General features: G+C 38.7%; 1 protein-coding gene across 1 annotated transcript in view; it reads left to right on the top strand.

Annotated features, from left to right (window-relative positions):
* TACR3 (tachykinin receptor 3) overlaps positions 1-24,464 on the top strand; it is a gene marked incomplete at both ends in the record, with an annotated part of 54,613 nt that extends 30,149 nt beyond the window's left edge. Inside the window, 2 exons of the mRNA XM_081114248.1 lie at positions 22,442-22,638; positions 24,152-24,464. Of these exons, the coding sequence (XP_080970374.1) occupies positions 22,442-22,638; positions 24,152-24,464 (510 nt within the window). The remainder of the gene's footprint in view (positions 1-22,441; positions 22,639-24,151) is intronic.
* Between the last annotated feature and the right edge of the window lie 798 nt (positions 24,465-25,262).

The following is a 25,262-nucleotide window of genomic DNA, read 5'->3' as shown; positions in this document are numbered from 1 at the left end:
TTGCGGCGTCACCCCCTGTCATTCACAGAGCAGGGTCCATCAGGGGGGTTGGGGCTCTGTACCCTGTCACTCACAGAGCAGGGTCGATCAGGGGGTTGGGGAGCTCCCCCTTGTCACGCACAGGGCACGGACAATAGGGGAGTTGGGGCACCGCCTCCTGTCACACACAGAGCAGGGCGGAACAGTGGGTTGAGGAGCTCCCCCCTGTCACTCACGGAGTAGGGCCGATAGGGGAGTTGGGGCACCACCCCCTGTCACACACAGAGCAGGGCGGATCAGGGGGTTGAGGAGCTCCCCCCTGTGACTCACAGAGTAGGGCCGATAGTGGAGTTGGGGCACCGCCCCCTGTCACACACAGAGCAGGGCCAATCAGGGGGGTTGGGGCTCTGTACCCTGTCACGCACAGAGCAGGGTAAATCAGGGGGTTGGGGAGCGCCCCCCTGTCATGCACAGAGCAGGGCCGATCAGGGGGTTGAGGAGCTCCACCCATCACTCACAGAGTAGGGCCGATAGGGGAGATGGGGCACCGCCCCCTGTCACACACAGAGCAGGGCGGATCAGGGGGTTGGGGTGCCGCCACTCTCACACTCAGGGCAGGGCTGATGGGGAGGTTATGGCTCTACCCTGTCACATACAAAGCAGGGCTGATCACGGGGTTGGGGTGCTGCACCCTGTCACACACAGAGCCACAGGGCAATCAGGGGATTGGGGAGCTCCCCCCTATCAGGCACAGAGCAGGGCTGATCAGGGGTGGGGGCACCTTCCCCTGTCACTCACAGAGAAGGGCGGATAGGGAGGTTGTGGCCCCGCCCCCTGTCACACACAGAGCGGGGTTTGGCCGCTGCCCCCTGTCACGCTGATCCCGGTGCTGGGAGGCCTCTCGGCTCTGCTGATCCCGGTGCTGGGAGGCATATTACCCTTTTACTATATAGGGTAGAGACCTGGTGCATGGGTGGGTGCCGGCTGGTTTGCCCTGAAGGGTGTCCTGGATCAGGGTGTGGGTCCTCACTGGGGTGCCTGGCCAGCCTGGGTGAGGGGATGATGGCTGTTTGCAGCTGGTCACACACCCTTCAGGGTAGGGGTCCCCACTGGGATGCCTGGCCAGTCTGGGTGAGGGGCTGAGGGCTGTTTTCACGCTGGCAGGTGACTGAAGCTCTCAACTGCTCCTTTTTTTCTTTTTTCTTTTTTTTTTTTTTCTGGGCTAGCTTTAGCTCTGGCTCCAGCTCTTAGGCCTCGCTGCTGAAAGCAGGTATCTTGTTTGTTTGTGTTCTATAATCAAAACACAGTATCAACTCCAGCTCTGAGATCCCTGCCGGCTGAAAGCTGGTTTCTGGGGTTTTGTTTAGCTTCTATATTTGTTACAATGTTTCAAACTGAAAGCTCAGAGGCCGGCAAGGCTGGCGGGGAACGTTGGTTTCCTCCGTCACTGAAGCAAGCAAGCCTCATGTTAGTTCCAAGCTGCCTGGCTGCCGGCTGCCATCTTGGCTGGAAGTTAATTTGCATATCTTGCTGATTAGCCAATGGGAGGTGTAGGGGTCATATGCTAATTACCATGTTTCTCTTTTATTAGATAGGATATTTGTTGTATTAAACAAGGTGCTTTTTCATCCATTATATATACTGATCTTCACAATATCCCTGTGTGGTAGGCCTGGGACAAATTTAACAAATAAGGAACTGAAGTTCTGGATAGGTGAAAGTTGCCTAAACTCATATGGCTGGTAATTGTGCAAATCCAATCAGTCCTGTGGAATGCAAAACAACCATTCATTCCATTACAATGAACTGGAAAGAACTGGTGGCTACCCTTAGCCACTTTCTTACCCATTAAATTCTCCTGCCCATTATTCCATTATACTTCCTGACTTACTCTAGAACAGTGGTTCTCACCCTTCCTAATGATACAACCCTTTAATATGGTTCCTCATGTTGTGGTGAACCCCAACCATAAAATTATTTTCGTTGCTACTTCATAACTGTAATTTTGCTACTGTTATGAATCGTAATGTAAATATCTGACATGAAGAATGTATTTTCATGGTTATTAATTGAACATAATTAAAGCATAGTGATTAATCACAAAATCAATATGTAATTATGTACGTGTTTTCCGATGGTCTTAGGTGACCCCTGTGAAAGGGTCGTTTGACCCCCAAAGGGGTCGCGACCCACAGGTTGAGAACCGCTGCTCTAGAATATAGTCTGTCTAATAGAAATTACTGCAATAATGGAAATGGCCCATATCTGTACTATTTAATGTGGTAGCTATTAGTCACATTTAGCTAAATACTAAAATACTACAATACTACTTCTTTTCTTAAAAATTTTTGATGCGGGTTAATCAAGTTAATGTATGTGTTGAAGCATCTGGTACCTAATGCTCATAAATATGCAATCCCAATCTGCATTTACTTTTGTCTTTTCATAAGACAAAAATAAACCTACTTACGATCACTAATAGCAAGAATAGTGCTTGTGACAGCTCTATTAAAGCAACTAGCATTTATTGTGCCTATTACTAAGCCAGTTGCTTGATTTATGTGTGTTGGGTAGATAGTTGAATTCTGACAAGTGCACAAGGTAGGTGGTATTGTTATTTTCATTTTACAGATGAAGAAAGATTAACCAAATAGATTAAGTAATTGCCTAGCCTATTGAATGACAGTCAGAATTTGAATCCTGAATTTCTGACTCTAGAGAATGTGTTCTTAACCTCTATATTATACTGATCACTTCTGAACTTTGTTCAAGGATGAGGGTAGGGAAGTAAATAAGATAAAGTAATTTCTTACTTATTTTTCCATTTATTTATCAGTAGTACACTTTTGTATTATTTGTTGACATATTCTGCCTTTAAAGGCTTTTGTATATTAAACTAATATATTAAAAATAAATAATACTTAAGGGGAAAAAATATTTTCCAGTACCAGCAGTCAACTTAGAAATTAATTCTTGCCCTAGCTGGTTTGGCTCAGTGGCTAGAGCAGTGGTCGGCAAAGTCATTAGTCAACAGAGCCAAATATCAACAGTACAACAATTGAAATTTCTTTTGAGAGCCAAATTTTTTAAACTTAAATTATATAGGTAGGTACATTGTTATTAACTTAATTAGGGTACTCTTAAGCTGGCCTTTGCTAAAAACGTCCTCAATCTGATTGAGGTATGTTCGCTGAGGTCAACCCCTTCCAACTTTCCCATCCACACTCGTTTTGAATACTTGTTTCATCTATCTCCTTTCGGTCATCCTCTCTATATGTCCAAACCATGTCAGCATACCTTTCTCAATCCTCGACAGTACATCTTCTTTCACTCCACAACGTTCCCTGCAAGTGTGCGCCCGCATGTGGCTCATGAACCGCGGTTTGCCGACCACTGGGCTAGAGCATCAACATGCAGATTGAAGGGTCCTGGGTTTGATTCTGGCCAAGGGCACATGCTCAAGTTCACAGGCTCGATCCCCAGAAGGGGGTGAGCAGTAGGCAGCCAATCAATGATTCTCTCTCATCATTGATGTTTCTATCTCTCTCTCCCTCTCCCATCCTCTCTGAAATCAATAAAAATATATATTTTTAAAAAATTAATTCATGCTTGGATGGGTATGGCTCAGTAGTTGAGCATCAACCTATGAACTAGGAGGTCATGGTTCAATTCCTAGTCAGGCTATACGACCAGGTTGCAGGCTTAATCCTAGTATGAGGTATGCAGGAGGCAGACAATAATGATTCTCTATCATCGTTGATCTTTCTCTCTTTCTCTCCCTTCCTCTTTGAAATCAATAAAAATATATTTTTAAAAAGCTTAAAAAATATTCATCAGGAACTGGGACTGCATGCAATTACCAAAGTGAGGAAATATCTAATTTAGATATATAAAAATGTCCATTAGTATAAAATCTGTTTTTTAGTATTAAAAATTGTGTCACTTAATTGTTTTTTTTGTTTTAGTTTAAATGAGTTTTTAACATAATAAAGCTCACTTTAATACATACTGAATAAAAACAATACACAAAAATCTTAACAAATTCTCCTTAGTTAGTATAATACCCTAAAACATATGGATATTAATTCATGGTTTTGAAACATCTAAAACAATTCCACAATAACTACGTTGTCATTGCCAAATATCAGTAGACAAATATAAATATAATTGTTTTTGTATTTAGAGAAAAATCTAAAATCCAAATAAGCCCAATATTTTGTCTGTACCTGAGAGAGAGAGCATTATCTTGTTTGAATCACCACTTTTCTCTGGGTTTAGTCTTATTTATAAAACTAGAGGCCCGGTGCATGGATTTGTGCACCAGTGGGGTCCCTCGGCATGGCCTGCACCCTCTCGCAATCCAGGACCCTCCAGGGATGTTGGACTGCTGGTTTCAGCCCAATCCCCGCAGGTCAGGTCGAGGGACCCCACCAGTGCCCAAATCCATGCATTGGGCCTCTAGTATGCATATAAGACCTTTGTTTAATCTCTTCCCGCCCTCCCCTCTTCCCTCTGAGATTCATCAGTCTGTTCCATATTTCCATGCCTGTGCATTGAGCACCTGTCCCCTGGTGGTCAGTGTGGGTCATAGCTACCTGTCGAACAGTCGCTTAGGCTTTTATATAGATAGATGAGAAGATTGGACTAGAGTAGTTCTAAGTTACCTTCTAACTATAAACATCCATAATAGTGATTCATCAAATATTCAACATCTAATGTGTATTAGGCATTTGTGCACAATGATTTTACTTAAACCTTATAAAATCCTATAAAAGAGGGTATATTTCAGGTCAGGAATATTAGTAGGCCGAACTAATAGGACATTTTCTAATGGGTTTTATTGAGAGCCCAAGTTTTCCCTCGTACCTTTGATCCCACACATGTAACCAGTCACCCATATTACACTGTTGTCCACAAGTGGTGGATTGTGCAGAGGGGTAGGGATAGAAAGACCCACATTTACGGTCAGTTCAGAATGAAACTGCCTCCTCTCAAAAATAAATTTTATTTTTCTAGCCCTAACCAGTTTGGCTCAGTGGATAGAGCATTGACCTGCAGACTCATGAGTCCCAGGTTCGATTCCGTCAAGGGCATGTACATTGGTTGCAGGCACATCCCCAGTAGGGAGTGTGCAGGAGGCAGCTGATTGATGTTTCTCTCCCATCGATGTTTCTAACTCTCTATCCCTCTCCCTTCCTCTCTGTAAAAAATCAATAAAATATATTTTAAAAAATTATTTTTCTACTAATGTGTGACTTCAATTTCTATATTTCTGTCTCTCCAGTCTCGGATACCCCTCCATTTCCTTCTTCTCCTACTCCTAGCCCTATCTAGTTGGGGTATCAGGAGGAGGAATTTTCCCTCTTACCCCTCTTAAGTTCTTATGGCTAGACTAATAATAACATTGATACAAGACAGACTAGCAGACGACAAAACATTTAATTTCATGTTTATGGGAGATGATAAGTTGATACTAAGAGAGTGACCAAAACGTAGACAGATCTTTATATCTCTTTACACAAAGAAACAATAATTTGTGAGGCTTTGACAAGATAAAGAAACTTAGGTTGGAGTGATCATTAGTGAGGAATCTAAGCCAAGTTTGGGCATGGGTAATAAATTAGTAACAAAAAAAGCAACAAAAAAAACCCCAACAAGATTTATATACACAGGCTTCTTGGAGTTCAAAACTAGTTCAGAATCTGTGTTGAGAGAGTGTCACAATTCTATAACATTTTATAACACAAATTCTATATATTATTTTATTTTATACTCATAATAGTGCTCTGGAATAAAGAAGAACGGTGTTATCTTATTTTAGAGATAGGTAGGCAAGAAAGTTGAAGCAAAAAGGTAAAGGTGAAAACAAGGGATCAATGTGAAAAACTTTTAAACTAATCATCAGTGTGTGATAACTGATCAGATATAAGCACTGAGGGAGAAGAAATGAAAGTTCTATTTAAAGATTCAATTGCTTTGAAAATTAGGACACTATTGACAGGAAATAGGCAGCCTGTGAGAAAATAAAGCAGTTTTGATGAAGAAGATGAATGCACTTTAGGAGAACACAGCAAGGTGGAGATGGTGTGTACACAGCTGACAGTATCTACCAGCAGAGGGAAGACTTCCTTTATGCTGACGGAGATAACAACTAACTTATTACTGCAGGAAACAGTTCACACTCAGTAATCTATGACCACAGCTTTATGCCAACCCATTCTGTATTCTGATTAGAAATTTTCATAAGAACATTCTGTCACACCCTCCGAATGCGATAATAGTGAACACAGACACACCAGCTACCGGGATCATTAGCCCAAATTCCTCTGCTCAGCTCTCAATGTTCCCTCCTCCTGAATTCCACACCCCAAACTTCCTGGAACCCAAGTCAGAGGAGCAGAGACAAATCCCTTTGCAAGAACTGCCAGTTTCTATTTCTATTTATTTTATTATTTCTATCTTTGTTATTTTTAATTTTGTAATAGAATTTTCAACCAATATAGAAAAATTCATTGATAGCATTGTTCCTCTCTAGTAGGGATTACCAGTTTACAACAGATTAATAAAATCTCCTTTGTAAAAAGATGAGTTGCTAACTTACAATTCATGCAGCTAGCAGGGGTGGGCAAACTTTTTGACTCGAGGGCCACAATGGGTTCTTAAACTGGACCGGAGGGCCGGAACAAAAGCGTGGATGGAGTGTTTGTGTGAACTAATATAAATTCAAAGTAAACATCATTACAAAAAAGGGTACGGTCTTTTATTTCAATAGTTTTATTCATTTCAAACGGGCCAGATCCGGCCCGCGGGCCGTAGTTTGCCCACGGCTGAGAGAGTAGATACCACCTGTTTTCTATTCCTATTTCATTTTGTGTCTTATTTATGGCCTGTGTTAATAATTATGTGTAGTCTTTTACCTTCTGACCATTTGTCAGTGGGAGATGCATTTGTAGCTGTTTATTCAGCATTGTGATTAATTAGTGCTGACTCATATTCATATACTTTCTTCAGCTTCTTTCCCTCTCCTCCCTCCGCCCCCTCCCCCCAGCTTTCTGGTGTTTTAATGTTTAAATTTTTTAAAATTTATCTTTATTGTTGAAAGTATTACAGATGTTCCCTGTTTTTCCTATTGACTCCCTCCATCCCATACCCCCAGCCCCCTACCCTAGGCCTTCACCACACTATTGTCTGTGTCCATGGGTTATACATATATGCATACAAGTTCTTTGGTTGATCTCTTCCCATGCACCCACCCAATTGGATTGTTTGTCATCCTTTTGTTAAGTTGTATGCATTCATTATATATTTTGGATGCATCAGACGTATCATTGGCAAATATATTCCCCTATACAGTGGGCTCCTTTTCCATTTTTTTGTTGTTGTTGTTGTTGTTGCTGTACAGAAGCGTTTTATTTTTATGCAATTCCACTTGTTTATTTTCTCCTTTGTTTCCCTTGAGCTAAGAGATGTATCAGTAAACATATTGCTATGAGAGATATCTGAGATTTTGCTGCCTACATTTTCTTCTAGTATTTTTAATGTTTCACGACTTACATTTAAGTATTTTATCCATCTTGAGAAAGAACCGATTTGTTTTTTAAAAAAGCCAATTTAGGGAAATCTATGATAAAAAAAAAATAAAGCAAATACAATTAATTAACCTAAAATCCAAGACGATGAACTTAAAGAAAAAAAAAAAGCAGGCTTTTTTTTTTTTATTATTGATTCAATTAAAGAAAAAAATTATCTCATTTAAATCCAAGGTAAATAAGCTACCTTGGATCTCTGTTACATTATACACCTAGAAATAAGTGACTAGTAAGATTATAAAATCTGGATGTATATTCTTTCAGATGCTCAATTTTTAATTTAATTTTTTATCTTTAATTATAAGGCCATATGCCTAAGCATTGTTAGTCCATATGTTATCTCATTTAGTAACCTCATTAACACTCTGAGATATTATTATACTTATCTAACTAGTGATGTAATAAAGGCTTAGGGAGTTTAACTTGCTTAACATTATGTTTTCAAATAAGTAGAGGATTCTGGTGTAGATCCCAAGCTAACATTTAAGTACAAGAAATAATCCATGGCCTTTTTATATCTTTTTATACAGTTAAAGTGCATTATAGATAATGTCAGTAAAAGAGGTAAAAAAAAAGGGGGGGGGATAATTCATAATATCAGCATTCTAACACTTTTTTGCCTTTATATAATGTATATTCAATGCATATTTTTTTAAAAAATATATTTTATTGATTTTTTACAGAGAGGAAGGGAGAGAGATAGAGAGTTAGAAACATCGATGAGAGAGAAACATCGATCAGCTGCCTCCTGCACATCTCCTACTGGGGATGTGCCCGCAACCCAGGTACATGCCCTTGACCGGAATCGAACCTGGGACCTTTCAGCCCGCAAGCCGATGCTCTATACACTGAGCCAAACCGGTTTCGGCAATGCATATTTTTTTAAGAAAATAAGTTCCTTTTAGCCCTAACCGGTTTGGCTCAGTGGATAGAGCATCAGCCTGCGGACTCAAGGGTCCCAGGTTCGATTCCGGTCAAGGGCATGTACCTTGGTTGCGGGCACATCCCCAGCAGGGGGTGTGCAAGAGGCAGCTGGTCAATGTTTCTCTCTCGTTGATGTTTCTAACTCTCTATCCCTCTCCCTTCCTCTCTGTAAAAAATCAATAAAATATATTTTTAAAAAAAAGAAAATAAGTTCCTTTTATAAACTAAATTTCTCTAATTCTATTGTCCATGTAAATCACAGTATATCTCACCCCCTTTACTTATCTATAAATAATCCATTCATAATCGAATAATCCATTTTTATATTTTTATTTAATGCTAAAATGATTCTATATGGAATCTCTTATCTGGAAATGGATTGACCTTTGTTCTCATATGTATTATGTTTTTTGTCCATGAGCCTTCAGTGCAGCTTTTAGATAAGATTTTTATCAGAATTTATTTCAATGCTTCCCACTTCTTGTCTGACAAATTGCCACAAACTTATGTTTCTTTCCTGTTCTAAGACTAATGCCCATTTCTACATGTTATTATATTCTCTTGTTCTGCTTTGCTTGAGTAGTTTTTAATGTAAATTTAAGTAGTTTTAACTAGGTTATGTGTGAATACATGAAGTACTTATATTCACAATGATATATTGTCTAATAACCCTTTACAACTCTTCAGTTTAAAAATTAAACTTCATTTAATAATAAGTTCCAATACTGTTAGAGTATACAAAAAAAAAAGAAAAGGAAAAAATAAGGTGGTTTAAATTAGGTTAAAGTAAATGTCTGTAAGAAATGTGGACATTTTATCACTGGTAAATTCTCAACCCTGTTGTAGAATACTGAGCAAGAAATGTGCTTTACTCTCCGTTGTGTCCTCAGTGCCTAGCATAATGCCTTCTGGGTTGAATGGATAGATAGATAAATGGATGGATGGGCAGATGAATGGAAAAATGAAGGGAAGAATAAGGTTTTATGAATCAATGACCTTCTCATTTTATACATAAGAAAATGTGCTGTTATGTATGTGATTTGCTAAAGGTCAAAAATCATTAAAAGGGAGAGCCAGTTTTGGAATTTAAGCTTCCTGAGTGCTCTGCTCTTCATCCCAGTACAAACAGGAAGACTGACTCTTCAGGTCAAAGGGAATGTCTTCAAGAGGATATTAATAATCTCAGGACTGGACATGAGGTTTACTTTTCTATTACAGAATGAATTAAACTGTTCTTGAAATTTTTCCTTGTTTCATTGAATAAAAATATTTCTTCACCTAGCCACAAGAAAAATATATGAGTATTCCTATTGTATAGATTATCGATATAGCATTCCAGTAAGGAAATAATTCTAGTAAGTAAAAAGTTTGTATTATACATATGCTACTCATTATAAAATTCCAAATTTCTTCAACATTAAATTATGCTGAAGTGGGGGGGGGGGGAGACCTTCTTTATTTCATAGAGGAGAAAACTGCTTCAGTGGTGTGCAGGACTGACTGCATTAGCATCAAATATAAACTGCCTGGTCAAATCATGCTGATCACCAGATGACAGATAGCATCTAGTACACTCCACAGTACATTCATAAGTGTAAGTGTTGCAAATCTCCATAGCATATTTACTAGTCTAACAAACATTTCCACAAGTCCCCCATTTTGCCCCAGACTCTCAACTGATAAAATCTGCTATAAATGTTTTTTTCTGAAAACAAAAATTTTTTTCCAGAAACCCAAAGAATACACAAAGGACAGGCTTTTCTTTCCCCATGTCCCTTTGGTTGACATCTAGGACACAGGGATTGACATAGTCAAGGGCTGTCTCTGCTGGAAGTAATGAATAATATATGCTCGATTAAGTTAGCTATTTCAGTTACAGAAGCAGCTATCTGAATTACAATGTATAAGTATATGGCTCGCCTTGGTTAAGTAACAGAATACAAATATAAGTTATATGTCATGATATCTGCCACATATGATTTAGAAGTGGATGAGGTGATGAGTGAGGGAAAGTGGAAAGAAGAGTCTGTTGGTTTTGTTAGAGATGCTACACAAGGTACCACAGACTAAATGCCTTAAAAAAAGAAATTTATCCTCCTGCAGTTCTTGACGATAGAAGATCAAGGTGTCATCAGGTTGGTTCCTTCAAGGTCTCTTTCCCTGTCTTGTAGATGGCCGTCTTCTTCTAGTGTCTTCATGTGGTCTTCCCTCTGTGTTTGTCTGCATCCTAGTTTCCTCTACATATTAGGACATCCGTCTTATTAAATTAAGGTCCATCTATATCAGTGGTTCCCAATCTTTTTTTTTTACTATGCCCCACCCAAGCATCTCTAAAATCTTGATGCCCACCCCCCTCCCCCGTGACATGTAATTCTTATTATTCAAAAAGTGCACTCCTATTCATGTGGAGAAAACCTAAAAGGCCATTAACTTGTTCTAAACAAGCTTCCAAAGAACATGGCATCCATGAAAGAGAAAAATAAAAGAACGAAAGGACAGTTGAAGTACTGAGGAAGAAATCACTAAGAAATTGTTTAAAAAAATAATAATATGAAGTGATATGAAAAAAGTAGCAAATAAAGTCTTAAAATATATAATAGAGAACTGAAATGCATGAATATGTCACAATATGTATTTATATACCATACATGAGGAACCTAGTACCATAAGAAATGTAAAAAAAAAAAAAATCACTATTAATAACTCATTCTTGAATTGCCCCCCTTAAAAATCAAATGGCCCCCCGTGGGGTGTGTGCTCCACACTGGGAACCACTGATCTATATGATCTCATTGAAACATAATTAGCTCCTTAAAGACCTATCTGTAGAGATAGTCACATTCTGAAGTACTTGAGGGTTAGGGCTTTACCATATGAATTATAGGGGGACACAATTTAATCTATAACAAAGTCATTACTTAAGATTTTTAGAAATGTGTCCCTCTGGTTAAGTCATTTCATAGTTTCTGGTAGCTTCCTGGAGCCAACGAGGATCTCTGCTCTGTTTTGAAGATATGAGGTCTTGGCAAGTGTGAGTGGTATTAATTGAGGAATGAGTGTGGTGCTTCTCTCCACTCCATTCTGTAACAGTTCACCCTTTAGCTGAAAGGAAATTGAGGAAACTAATTCTCTGTTTGTTTGACTTGGATGTTCTCCTTCTTTTTCTCATCCCTCGCTGGCAGTTAGCTACTGAGCCCTTTTCGTTTTACTTTCTAGTCTAGCTCTTTCTTCATTCCTGCCTTAGAGGAAACAGTTTCTGTTAAAATTATTGCACCTTTCCATTTTTACATAATCTTGGCAGAAATGGACAATGCCATTTTTTAAAGTGCCTAGCAGGACAACTTCCTCCCTGCAACATAGTGCCTGTAAGTAACTTTTCCCCCTTCAGTTTCTTATGATAGCCTGTTCCCAGTAATCTACAGTTCCTATTTACCATTATTTCTTGTGACCAAGATTTTAGCCAACGTCATATAACACTGTTTTTCATTTTTGTGTGTCCTGAATGAAAAATGAATTTCACTGAGGATTTTGTAAATTAGTTCAAAGGGGGTTTGCCTCTCAGAACTTCATACCCCTCGGGCAATTGTGTGTATGGCTTTTCCTCTTTATCTCCTTCTCCACCTTTCCCCTTTCCTGCTTGCAGTCACCTCCTTAATACATTTCTGTGCTCCAGAAAAACCTTTCACCCACAATTTTTCAAGACAAATTTAGCACTGTTCCTACTATTCAAACTGTAGCCCTGTTATTTAAATAATTCCAAACTTGCAAATTCCCATCTATATCTATTCCCTGTCTCAGCAAACAAAATATCCTTTATATACTCAGTTTCACTTTCCATCATGTCAGGAGAGCTTATAAACAGAAAAATAACGCTGTTGTTTTCTCTCACGCTATTTTGCACAAACCCTTTACGTGTGTGATTTTAATTACTTGTTCTAAGTCTTTTCAGATGTCTTTCTGTTACTGACTTCATATTTATTTCATTTCTGTAAAGATTTCAGAGACCTTTCTCTCCTACTTTGCTTAGATATTAGATCCCAAAAGGACTATTGAGTGTCTGTACTTCTACATGCTTTATGCAGTGTATTTCCAAATGATTGGGTTTTTCTAATCCTTTGTAGTCCTCCAAACCCTGTCTCTAATCTGTTTTTATTTGGAAATACTTAGAACAGGTGAAATAATACATTGTGAATGCTTCTTACCTTTTTATTCTCAGGTATTAACCTCAGATTATTTCTGCTTCATTATTTCATCATTCTTCAACATGATCTGGCAGCATTTTACAAATCTCTGAAATAGGAATTTCTAAATCCTTTTGCCACAGCCAACTAAACCTAGATGATAATGATTGTCACTGACACTTTAAAGAAACACCAGGCATGCTTCACATGCTAAATCTGTAAAGGAAAAGAGCCCCCAACAAGAACTGAGGATGATGGACAGAATAGTAGTTGCATACCAATGGGAATAGGGACGTCAATATTAATTAGAAGAAGGAAAAAGGTCCTTCACATGCTACCATGCTGATTAAAAAGCAGAAAATCAGTTAGGAGATAATAATTCCCTTCATATACAGCGCCTTGCTGAAAATTGAAAACTGATCATTGTAAGAAAATAAATGCCTGTTATTTAAGCCACCACACTATATGATATGTTATTATAGCAGCCCAAGCTAAGACAGTTATTATATTTTAGCTATTAAAACATAATTATAATTTTAATAGTTTTCCTCAGATCCTTAAAAGCATCATTTTTAAATAACCTTTATCTCAATGCTGTGAGATTCATCTCATTTTACATATGAGAAAACTGAGACTTAAAGAGGTTAAATAACTTCTGCAAGATCACACAGATAATTTGCTAGGAAAGTTGACACTAAAACATAGCTTCTGGTTCTTCATCCATTCATTTATCACAGCACCATACGTAACTATATAAAGACTCTTATGACCAGCACTACCTATGACTGCTAAAAATATGACCAGTGTTATAGACTATAATGCATATTGCAAAATTATCAATATAATATTAATTTTTTGCAATATAGAGAGAATCTGAAGAGAAACTTGATAATGTTCTTTCAGTAGCCTGTATGAGGTTGAAGGTGTATTTTATAGAAGCTATCATAGCCCTATACCCTATATGAGAATGTCAATCATTACTATATTATTCATGTATTTATTTATTCATTTATTCAAAGGAGGGCCATCTTTTGGTGTATGTATTCCTCTATGCTATAGAGATATAGGGTAAACAAAACTGATGTGTCCAAGGCCTTCAAAAGATTTACATTCTGGCAGGACACAAAGACTCTCTAGAATCTCTCCATATAAAACCTTAAGCTACTGGTCGACGGCTTGACCGCTCAACCGGTAGCTACGACCCACACTAAAAACCAGGAGGCAGATGCTCAACACAGGAGCTACTGGTCAGTGCACTCCCACAGCAGGAGCGCCACTCAGCAGATGGGCATCAGATGGTGGACTCATGGCTGGCAAGTCCAGCTGCAACAGCATGAGCCTTTCCTGCCCCTGCGGCAGCGCTACCCAGTGGTAGCAGCATGCACAGTGGGGCCAGGATGAGCGGGAGCAGAGCGGCACTGGGCCCGGGTTCTGGCTCCTCCCCAGCCTCTTGCTGCTTTGCGCACTACTACATCCCTTGGGGGATGTCAGACTGCTGGTTTTGGCCGGATCCCTGAAGGCCCAAAACAAGCAGTCCAACATCCGCTGAGGGGTCCTGGATTGTAAAAGGGCACAGGCCAGGCTGAGGGACCCCACCAGTGCACGAATCTGTGCACCAGGCCTCTAGTAACAAAATAAGGACCAATTGTACTCGGAATGCTGAAGGAAATAGAGTAATATGAAAAAAAAATAATAACTGCAGTGAGGGTCACCTTTAAACAAGGTGATAGTATTAGGGTCACTATTAAACAAGGTGATACCTGCTGGAGAATATATCACTATAGCTGAGCTTTTATCAGTTAGAAGAAATAAGTCGCCCCCCCCCCCCAAAAAAAAAAAAAAAAAAAAAGAAAGAAAAAAGACCGGGATGAAGAGCACCCCAGACAGGAAAGACTAGGTGAGCAATGTCTGGAAAGGGAATGTGACTGATACTTTGAAGGATCAGAAACAAGAGTGCTGGAGCAGAAAGAACCAAAGGGGTATGTGGTGGGTGAGACTGGAGAATAAGGCAGGAGAAGCAAAACACAGCAGAAGTTTTGAGCAAGAGTAAGAAGATTTGGTTTTATTTTAGAAAGTCACTTTAACTGCTGTTTGGAAGCAAAGTCCAATTAGGTGGTTATTGCAGTTGCCCAGGAGAAAGATAATGATGCTTTCTCAGAGGTTATAGCAGTAGAGATGACAAGCCATGAAAAGGCTGAGGCATATTTTGGTGACTTGGCCATTAGGATTTTCCTAGGTATTCAGCGGTTCTCAACCTGTGGGTCGCGACCTCTTTGGCGGCCGAACGACCCTTTCACAGGGGTCGCCTAAGACCATCCTGCATATCAGATATTTACATTACGATTCAGAACAGTAGCAACATTACAGTTATGAAGTAGCAACGAAAATAATTTTATGGTTGGGTCACAACATGAGGAACTGTATTTAAAGGGCCAGAAGGTTGAGAACCACTGTAGGTATTGAATGGGGCAGTGAAAATGGCGGAAAGCAAAGAAACAAGCATGCCTTCTAAGTATCTAACTTCAGGTATTGGAGCAGTGGTGGCGCCACTTACCGAGATTCCCTTCACAGGAAGAAAGCTTTGGGGTGGGGAGCTGGACAAGAGAAGGAGCTTGTTTTAAACATGACATTTTGAGAAGTCTTTGAGACAGTCACCTATCTGAGGGGCAGTGGTGGCTTAAAGGGGTTCTTTTAAAGTTTTGCTTGTTCATCTGCCACTTGGCTAATTTTCTGGAGTGATGCAGCATCTGCAATAAGATAGTGGGCAGAGCTCAGAGGGATGTGTGAAGTGTGGAGGGTGCTGCAGTGCAAGGAGAGAAAGACGCTATTTTACTCATCTCACTATTCCTTTTAAAGACTATGAGTTTCAATGCTTTGCCATCCTGGAGGACACATAGCTGGCCAGCAGGAGAGACGCTTGCTCCTTCTTTATGATTTGCAGATTTGTAACCCTGAAAAAAACACTTTCAGTTTAAAGGTACATGCAGCCCTAGCTGGTTTGGCTCAGTGGCTAGAGCAGCCGTGGGCAAACTACGGCCTGCGGGCCGGATCCGGCCCGTTTGAAATGAATAAAACTAAAAAAAAAAAAGACCGTACCCTTTTATGTAATGAGGTTTACTTTGAATTTACATTAGTTCACACAAACACTCCATCCATGCTTTTGTTCCGGCCCTCCGGTCCAGTTTAAGAACCCATTGTGGCCCTCGAGTCAAAAAGTTTGCCCACCCCTGGGCTAGAGCGTCGGCCTGAGGACTGAAGGGTCCTGTGTTTGATTCTAGTCAAGGGCACATGCCCGGGTTGTGGGCTCCATCCCCAGTGGGTGGCGTGCAGGAGGCAGCTGATCAATGATTCTCTCTCATCAATGATGTTTCTATCTCTCTCTCCCTCTTCCTTCCTCTCTGAAAATCAATAAAAAATAATAATAATTTGAAAAATAACAAATAAAAGATAAAAATACATGCAAGGATGAAGAGTTTAGAGTTGGAAAAAATAAAAACAAATCATAGGAAAATCCGTTGCTAGAAACAAGACAAAGAAGGAGAGGGCTAGAATCAGCTGTACTTTGTGAACTAAACACAAAAAACAAGATCACTGAGTTACGGCAAGAGGATTATGGGACTAAATAAATGATATTTAAGTTTTAAAACTCCAATTGTTGAAAAAGAATTTGTCACTGTTGAGAAGTGAAGAAATATATTAAAACACAAACAAATATACAAAATACCTAAAGTTCATAAGGGAAAAAAATACACAAGGGTAGTGGAGAGGTCTAGATTAGGGATATAAATTCATGCACTTGAATACCCAAGGATTTACTGTACATAAGAATGGTTTTTTTGTTTGTTTGTTTTTGTTTGTTTTTTAATTGTTTTATTGCTTAAAGTATTACAAAGAGTATTACATATGTCTCCTTTTCTTTTTCTCCCCTTTACCTTCCCCTGGCCTCCCCTACCCCCCCGTGTCTTGTGTCCATTGGTTATGCTTCTATGCATGCATACAAGTCCTTCGGTTGATCTCTTACTCACCCCCCCGAACCCTCCCCGGCCTTCCCACTGTAGTTTGACAGTCTGTTTGATGTTGCTCTGCCTCTGTATCTATTTTTGTTTATCAGTTTATAATGGTCTTAATTATCCATAAATGAGTGAGATCATGTGGTATTTTTCTTTCATTGACTGGCTTATTTCACTTAGCATAATGCTCTACGAATGTTTTATTTACATTTACTTCCAGAATCAGCCTCTTCTATGTCTTGACAACACTGTTAGAAGAGAAATACATATCTATTAGATTTTTAATTGTAATTGAGCATGCTAAATGAGGAAAGAAGCAAAGCCTAGTTCTAAGGATCTTGAGAAGCAGAATGTATACAAAATGAACCTTGGCTAATTAAGAATTAAAGTTCCCAGTAACTCTAGCTATGAGTTGCCTTTGGGATTTTGAGAAATGACTATACCATTTTGGTTTTAAGTCTCTCATCCATAAAATGGATAAATATTGTGGTCAAGGGTTTGTAATGAAGATTTAATAAGTTCATATATATTCATAAGGTTTTTAAATGAATGTATGAAGCACTAAGCCTTTTACTAAAATCTGGAAGCCAGCCCACAAGTCGCTGGGGACCTTAACTGCAGGCCCTCCAACTGCCCCGTTATGAAATGAACACACTCTGGAAATCCAGTGTTCAGCATAATGACTATAATTAACAATATTGTACTATATACTTGAAAGTCACTAAAAGAGTGAATCTTAAATATAGTCGCCACAAAAAAGAGAGATAATTATGTGAAGTGGTGGAAGTGTTTGTTAACTAATCCTTCTATGATGATCACCTCATGATATACGCATGTATCAAATCGTCATATTGTACACCTTAAATTTACATGATGTTACATGCCAATTATATCTCAATAGAGCTAGAACTAAACTTAAATAAATAAAAGGACTTTGTAAACTTAAAAAAGAATTTTGAGGGGACACAATTTAGTTCATAATAAGCCTAAGTTGTTATCTCTAACCATAATCCCATAACACCAGTTTTTATTCCCTTTGCCTTAATGTACTTCTTTTCTATTTCATCTTGTCTTGCTTTTGATGGCTGCACGCCTTTCTTTTGCTATAGATCGTTGTAAATCTACACACCCAAACTCATGGTTTGGGCTTGACATAATTACTGACAGGTATTGCTCTAAGCTAATGTTAATTAGATATACATCTTGGATTAGGCAACAGTGTCAAATTTCTCAGATAACACTAAAATAATATGCCTCTATGCTCGTCTAATTTTTAAATTACTGGCAAAATTCAACTCTTCTGGAACATTGTGCACTTTTTTCCACAGGTGTTACTACTTAGTTCTTATTTTCTTGCTGGGAATGACATTTTTAACCACAGCCTTGAAACTGAAGCAGCAAAACCCAACCTAAATACCTCAGGAAGAGGTACTTTAGATTTTGATGCTTTTCATTAAAGTTTTTTTTCATATCTTACTCGTAAAAATATTTTACTTTGCTAATATGCGGTTAAAATAAGCAGGCTTATAATTTTGACTTAAAAAGATATAATTACCACTTGAGAACATTTGGGCTGACAAAAGATATAGAGAAGTGATAAGGTATGTGTGGTCCATGGGATGGTTCTTCCAATAATATACTCTGAGGAGGTTCTAATCAAAACAAGAAGTTTCTTGTCATGTAGAGCTGAATTTCCATTCAGACATTTTAAAAGAATAAATAATACCCTGAAGACTATAACTCCTAAACTTATTTTCTGGTTGGCAGTATTTTATTTCATTTCCTAGACTGATTTTTTTTCTTTTATGTCCCAACCCTCAAAATCATCTATCCTGCACTAACTTAACATGGCAGATAAGAACAGCTGCAGGCATTCCAGTCTAACCTACACAGGGTACAAAAATCAAAGGTCTTTTTTTCCTTTTAATACATGAAGAAAAGGTGCCCAAAGCTGCTTCTCTCTAAGGATGACATGCATTTCAACCCTGCCGATATAATTAAAATGGATTAACTATGAGAAATAGGCAATGTTACTGCAAGTGCTTCTTCATTTGTCCCACCTCCCTTATTCCTCCTACTGGTAAGTTTCTGTGCCAAGGACAATGGATGGCTGCAATGTCCACATTACCATGAAAAATAAATCCCATTGCCTCGGAAGCTGGATAAGTCCTTCAGCTTCATGAATACCCAATATCAATCAACCTTAAAGAAAAACATTTAGAATTCTTTTTATTTGAGTAAAGGCCCTAGGGAGAGGAGATAATGGAGAGGTGTTATTTAATGGTAATAGAGTTTCAATTTCGCCAGATGTAAAGAGTTCTAGAGATGGATGGTGGAGATGGCTGCACAACAATATTAATTAGTATAACTGGCCCTAACCGGTTTGGCTCAGTGGATAGAATGTTGGCCTGTGGATTGAAAGGTCCCGGGTTCGATTCTGGTCGAGGGCATGTACTTTGGTTGCGGGCACATCCCCAGTAGGAGGTGTGCAGGAGGCAGCTGATCAATGTTTTCCTCTCTCATTGATGTTTCTAACTCTCTATCCCTCTCCCTTCCTCTCTGTAAAAAATCAATAAAATATATTTTAAAAATTTTAAAAAAAGTTAGTATAACTGAACTTAAAATGATTAAGATGATAAATTTTATATTATGTACTAGAGGCCCAATGCGTGAAGATTCATGCAAGAATGGGCCTTCCTTCCCTGGCTGCCGGCACCACCTTCACTCTGGCCAGAGCTTCCTTTCCACCTTCCCATGCTGCCCAGAGGCCCTGAGTGGCTGGGGTGGTGCAGAACACCTGCATCATCACCATTGCAACACAAGTGTCCCGCCCCACCCCCGGCTGCTCAGCACCTGTGTATGCAAATTAACCTGCCATCTTTGTTGGGTTAATTTGCATACTCCTGATTGGCTGGTGGGCATCATGAAGGTATGGTCAATTTGCATCTTTCTCTTTTATTAGTGTAGATGTTTATCACAATAAAATTTTGAAAAAAAAGTCAGGGCTGTTTTATCTTATCTCTAGATACAATAATTTGCACCTAATTAGATTCAAAAGGAAGTCCCAAAAGCTTCCTTTATTTTACTGTATCTGAAACTATGAAAGATACCGGGAGCATACTGGATATGAACTACAAAAGCAGAAATCTAAAGTTACAAAAAAGGATTATCGTACTTAATGCAGATCATTTATCAATCTGGCGATATCACTCTTTGTCAACTGGTATTTCCTTTGTTTGCATCTGTTTGCTCAAAATGAATACACAGCCTTCTGAAACCCCTGTTTAGCCCCCAGAAAAGTAAGGTTTTTATATCTACCACTTAATCTGCATCTCAATTAAAACATTAACTGTTACCTCAGTGCATACAGAAATCAGTTGTGTCTTCTCTACCTCCTTTTCATTCAAAGGTTCCTATTTGAAATTTTAAAAAATTCACTTTTTCAACAAACTCTACTAAGTGAATAATAAAAATCAGAGCCTAGGATTTATAGATTAGTTTTTTTTCCTAAGATTTTCCTTTTTTTTTTATTTGGCTTATAAAGTTTTTTTATTTTAATTATAGTTGGTATACAATATTATATTAGTTATATTAGTTTCAGGTGTACACATTGTGATTCAACATTTTTATATATCATAATGTGATCGCCCCACTAATTCTAGTAATCATCTGTCATTGTCAATCAATCTTTATGTCAAGTTGTAATAAAATTTGTCAAGACATGGTGACAGATTTGCATCATCTCTATCCCACTCTCTTATCTTGCCTAAAAATCTCAGGAGTTTCAAGAACTCTGACAATTTTCCTGCTTAGCATTTATACCCTGTCTGTGCTAATGCCACTGTCCAGCCATGACTCACACAGGGGAACTGCTCACAGCATTTTCACGTTTATCATTTCTCAATGGTTTGTGCAAAGTACTCTTTTACTTGACATTTTGTGAGGGACAGGATTACAATTTCAATTTAATCATTTCAGCATTTCACAAAGCAAGGCAATTTTTTTTCACCCAAGAGCTTGCTTTTGCATTTACAGGAAACCTGGGGTCTAAGTTTGATATATCTAAAATCACTTCACAAGATTGTGTGAGGCCCTAACCGGTTTGGCTCAGTGGATAGAGCATTGGCCTGTGGACTGAAAGGTCCCAGGTTTGATTCCGGCCAAGGGCATGTACCTTGGTTGCGGGCACATCCCCAGTAGGGGGTTGGTTGCAGGAGGCAGCTGATCGATGTTCCTCTCTCATTGATGTTTCTAATTCTCTATCCCTCTCCCTTCCTCTCTGTGAAAAATCAATAAAATATATTTTTTAAAAAAAGATTGTGTGAGCAGAGGCCTATGCCTAGGGTCTTTTAGATTTTTTTAAAAGAAACCTTCTAATAAGTTACTAAATGTTTTGCAACAAGATCCTTAAGACCATAAATATGTGAATACTAAGTTTTCTGATACCTCCTGTTCCAGGTGCATTTTAACTTAATAAAATTCTGCACATTTACTTTAATTTCACCATGTTCTAGACTTGGCGATTGGAAGCCACTTTAAAAGACTCTCATAGCCTATGTAGCTCTTCAGCTACTGGTATTGTTGGAAAGCAAGTTTACGCTTAGAGAGTTTGTGGTCAGTCTGTACAACAACATTCATTTGCTGATACTATATGTAACATAGTAGCCTGCACTATTCACATTGTCATAGATAGTAATAAAATATGGCTCTTACTTCTATTCTACAAATATATGAATAAGAAAGAGGAGAGATAAAATGCGGAACTCTGAACACAGATCTTTAGGAGGAAAATACAATTCAAAGAATTCTGAGAAAATCAAAAGACTTTACATGGTAGAGTCATTGATGACATTCTATGAGCTACTGACCTGGGTTTTCAGCTCTGGTGGCCACTTTCTATCAGCTCAGTACTAGTCACCTGATGGTACAGTGACTAGGCCCTTGGGAAAGCTTTGCCTTCCACACTGATCCATTTCATGCTTTGTCTATTTCTAGAATCGTGTCTCTTGTGATCTTCAATCTTGCCAGCTTTCATTTGACTCTCCAGCTTGTAGTCAAATGACAAGTCCAGCCCTGGCCTGTGGGGCTCAGTTGGTTGGGTGTTGTTCTGTGCACCCACCAAAAGGTTGCTGGTTTGATTTGTGATCAGGGCACATGCCCAAGTTGTGAACTATCTCCCCTGTAGGGGATGTGCAGGAGGCAATCAATCGATGTTTCCCTCATATAGATATTTTTCTCTCTCCCTCTCCCATCCTCTCTCTCTAAAAATCAGTTTTAAAAATATTTTTAAAAACTGACAAGCCCAGTACACAGATGATATATTTTCATAGTTCTAAGGTGCTATATAGGCCATTTATGTCAAAACTCTCTAGTTTGTGTTCTGATCTCCTGTGGGTAAGCCTCAAAATTATTTTAAGATATTCTGAACATTATATTATTTCTAAACTCCCAAAAGAAGTATGAAAAAATTTAGTAGACAGACCTATTAAACCAAATTTGTTTCAGTTTAATTTAGTGCCACCCATTCACTCAGGTTAGGTAAAGATGGAATGGTGACCAAGCATGTTTCCTTGAGATTTATCATAGCAATGTCCCTTTATTACCTCCCATTTAAAAACATATCTTGACTATTCCGTAGGCATGCTATGGATTTAACTGCACTGCCAGGAAAAATATGATTTTCAGGAAGCTATTGAAAGTAATATATTTCATGACTTTTAAATTTTCCAAATATGACCTTTTCCTCCTTTTCTTCTAGGTTGTAAAAATGATGATTATTGTTGTGGTGACATTTGCCATCTGCTGGCTGCCCTATCATATTTACTTCATCCTTACTGCAATCTATCAACAACTAAATCGGTGGAAATACATCCAGCAGGTCTACCTGGCGAGCTTTTGGCTGGCCATGAGCTCAACCATGTACAATCCCATCATCTACTGCTGTCTGAATAAAAGGTAAAAACAAAATTGCCCAATGCCAGTTTCTTCTCCCTCCTGGCATCACTGGAAGCATATAATGTTGTTCCAGCTTCTTGGTGTGAATTTAAAATGGAAAAATTCACTGAGAGGAGCACAGAGCTGGATATTTTTCTAGACTCTCCCTTATTACATAAAATACCTCACCTCCAAACAATGCTCTCAGAGATTCTAACCGGGCAGTTTTCATAGGGGCCAAATCCTCCCTCCAAGCCTTTCATAGTTGTATATGCCAAGGAAAAAGGGATGCACTCATGATGAAGAGGGGGAGCTGAACATGTGCTCAGGTCCTCAAAGACATGAAGATACTCCATAGGCCTGCACAGAGGATGGCATATGTGAGTGTACGCTACTAAAAGGGGTGTTTTGTAAATAAACTTGTAAATGGAAGATGTTGCTGTGAGTGTGATAGAGGCAACAATACAGACAAGGGGAATTCCAATCTACCTTCCTGCATAAGGAGCTCCGTGAATAAGAGAGGGTGCACCATGGGAATGGGTTGTGAAGAAGTTGAGGTGGTCAGGGAAAAGCTGTTTTTAAAGTGAAGTTAAAAAAAAAAAAAAGAAGAAGAAGAAGAAGACGGAATATTTACAGTTAAATTTAAGGCTAGAAAAAAAAGTAAAATGTGGTTTCCAGGTAAAAATCACCTAAGCTGTAAGGTCAGCACGTGGATGAGTGGGATTAATTTCATGGGGCTGATAATTTCCTTAATAAACAAATGCGTTTTGAGCACAAGGAGAAACGGAACTTCCTCTAAGTAACTGCCTTAGCTAAATTCTAAGCTCTCTTTCCAACTGGGCCTCCACCACACTGTGCTTTATGTTTGTTACTTAATTCTTACTCTTTTTTAACTCATTGCATAAGCCATATATCAATTCAAGCCTCCCCACAAGCAGTACATCTTTTTTTGATCAACTTCATTTAATAGTTTACAAAGCCGAGGATTACTTTCACATGTGATTAGATAAAAACCATCATGATTTGGGGGCATTTGAGATCTTGCTCCCTGGTACATGTTGTCAGTTTGGCTCAAATAAACTCTTCTAAAAATAAAAATTAAAAAAAACACCCATCAAGTTTAGCAACTAATTCTAACACTAAATAAGACTTTAATTTATAAATGTGTAATTATGACTGAAAAAAGCTGTTTCCAAATATGTCATATTTAAGTGCCAAGACTAATTCAATTGCACTTATGCAAATGTATACAATTATTGAAGAAATGTACACTGTTTCTTTGTTATATTGATTACCTGACGCTGTCCTTTTACTCTCTGATGACTTGCTTCTCCTTGATGGTAAATTAAGGTTCAAAGCAAACAAGAAGAACTTAAAAGACTAGTACCAATGCTGTGGCCTAAACTCTAAGAGTGTGACTAGAAAATCAGATTAAAACACTGAGTTGGCTAAATGCCTTACCTGGGGCTTTCTGTGGCAGTGAAAGAAATTTCCTCTTGAAAACATGACTTCCTCCCTGTGACCCACTTCTCAGGTTTCGAGCTGGTTTCAAGAGAGCCTTTCGCTGGTGTCCTTTCATCGAAGTGTCCAGCTATGATGAGCTGGAGCTCAAGGCCACCAGGTTCCACCCCACCAGGCAAAGCAGCCTGTACACGGTGACAAGGATGGAGTCCGTGTCAGTGGTGCTTGACCCCAGCGACTCTGTCAACGCCAAATCCAGCCAGAAGAAGAGAGCAACACCAAGAGACCCAGGCTCCAATAGCTGCTCCCGCAGGAATTCCAAGTCCGCCTCCACCACCTCCAGTTTCATAAGCTCACCCTACACCTCCGCGGACGAGTGTCCCTAAATCCATTCCCTGAGGTGAGAGGGTGAGGCCACCGTGGTGGCAGCCTACGCCCCTTTCTCCTCGCCATGTATCAGTCCTGTCCTGCCTACTCTCCCGAAAGAAAAGGGCAATTTTTAGGCAGGGCTGCTTCAGTAGGGAAAGGGAGCATATACCTATCACAAAGACATTACTAGGATATTTGCCTCCCTCAAAAAGAAAACGGGCTTTAAATCCATCCTTTGAAAATTCGAAATTATTATATGTAACAAACTGAAAAATACTTGTAAAGTGCTTTGTTTTTCATTTAAAACTTATAATATACATTAGTGAAACTAAAGTGACATATGATTTTTCCAAAAGATTAAAGAAGCGTTCAAATGCAATGTTGTGAGTGAATACAATCAAAAGCTATATAAAATAAAACAACTTCATCTATAGCTTTAACAGAAAAAAATGTTAAATGACTAATTTTTCCACTAGAATAATGGAAAAATAACCTCAAAGAGTAGAAATTGATGAGCATATTTTTGCTCACGAGAACACATTTTATAGAATGATTTAAAATTTTTAATTTAAAAATTTAAGATTTAAAAATTATCTCCTTGAAACGTAACTGAAAAGGAAATCTAGTCAAATCACTAAGCAGCTACATGTCATTCTCTTTATTTTTTTCTGAGAAAGTTGCTTCAAAAGAAAAATAATAATCATTTACTCCTTGACCATTACATATTTTAAAGTGCCAAACTAAGAAGAGTCAAAGTTGAACCTTAAAATGACAAAGCAAATTACTATGATACTCTTTATTTCCTTTTTCATAAA

This window comes from Myotis nattereri (assembly GCF_964212035.1).
Source record: "Myotis nattereri genome assembly, chromosome: 1".
Classification (NCBI taxonomy): Eukaryota; Metazoa; Chordata; class Mammalia; order Chiroptera; family Vespertilionidae; genus Myotis; species Myotis nattereri.
This window is presented reverse-complemented; position numbering and strand designations above follow the sequence as displayed.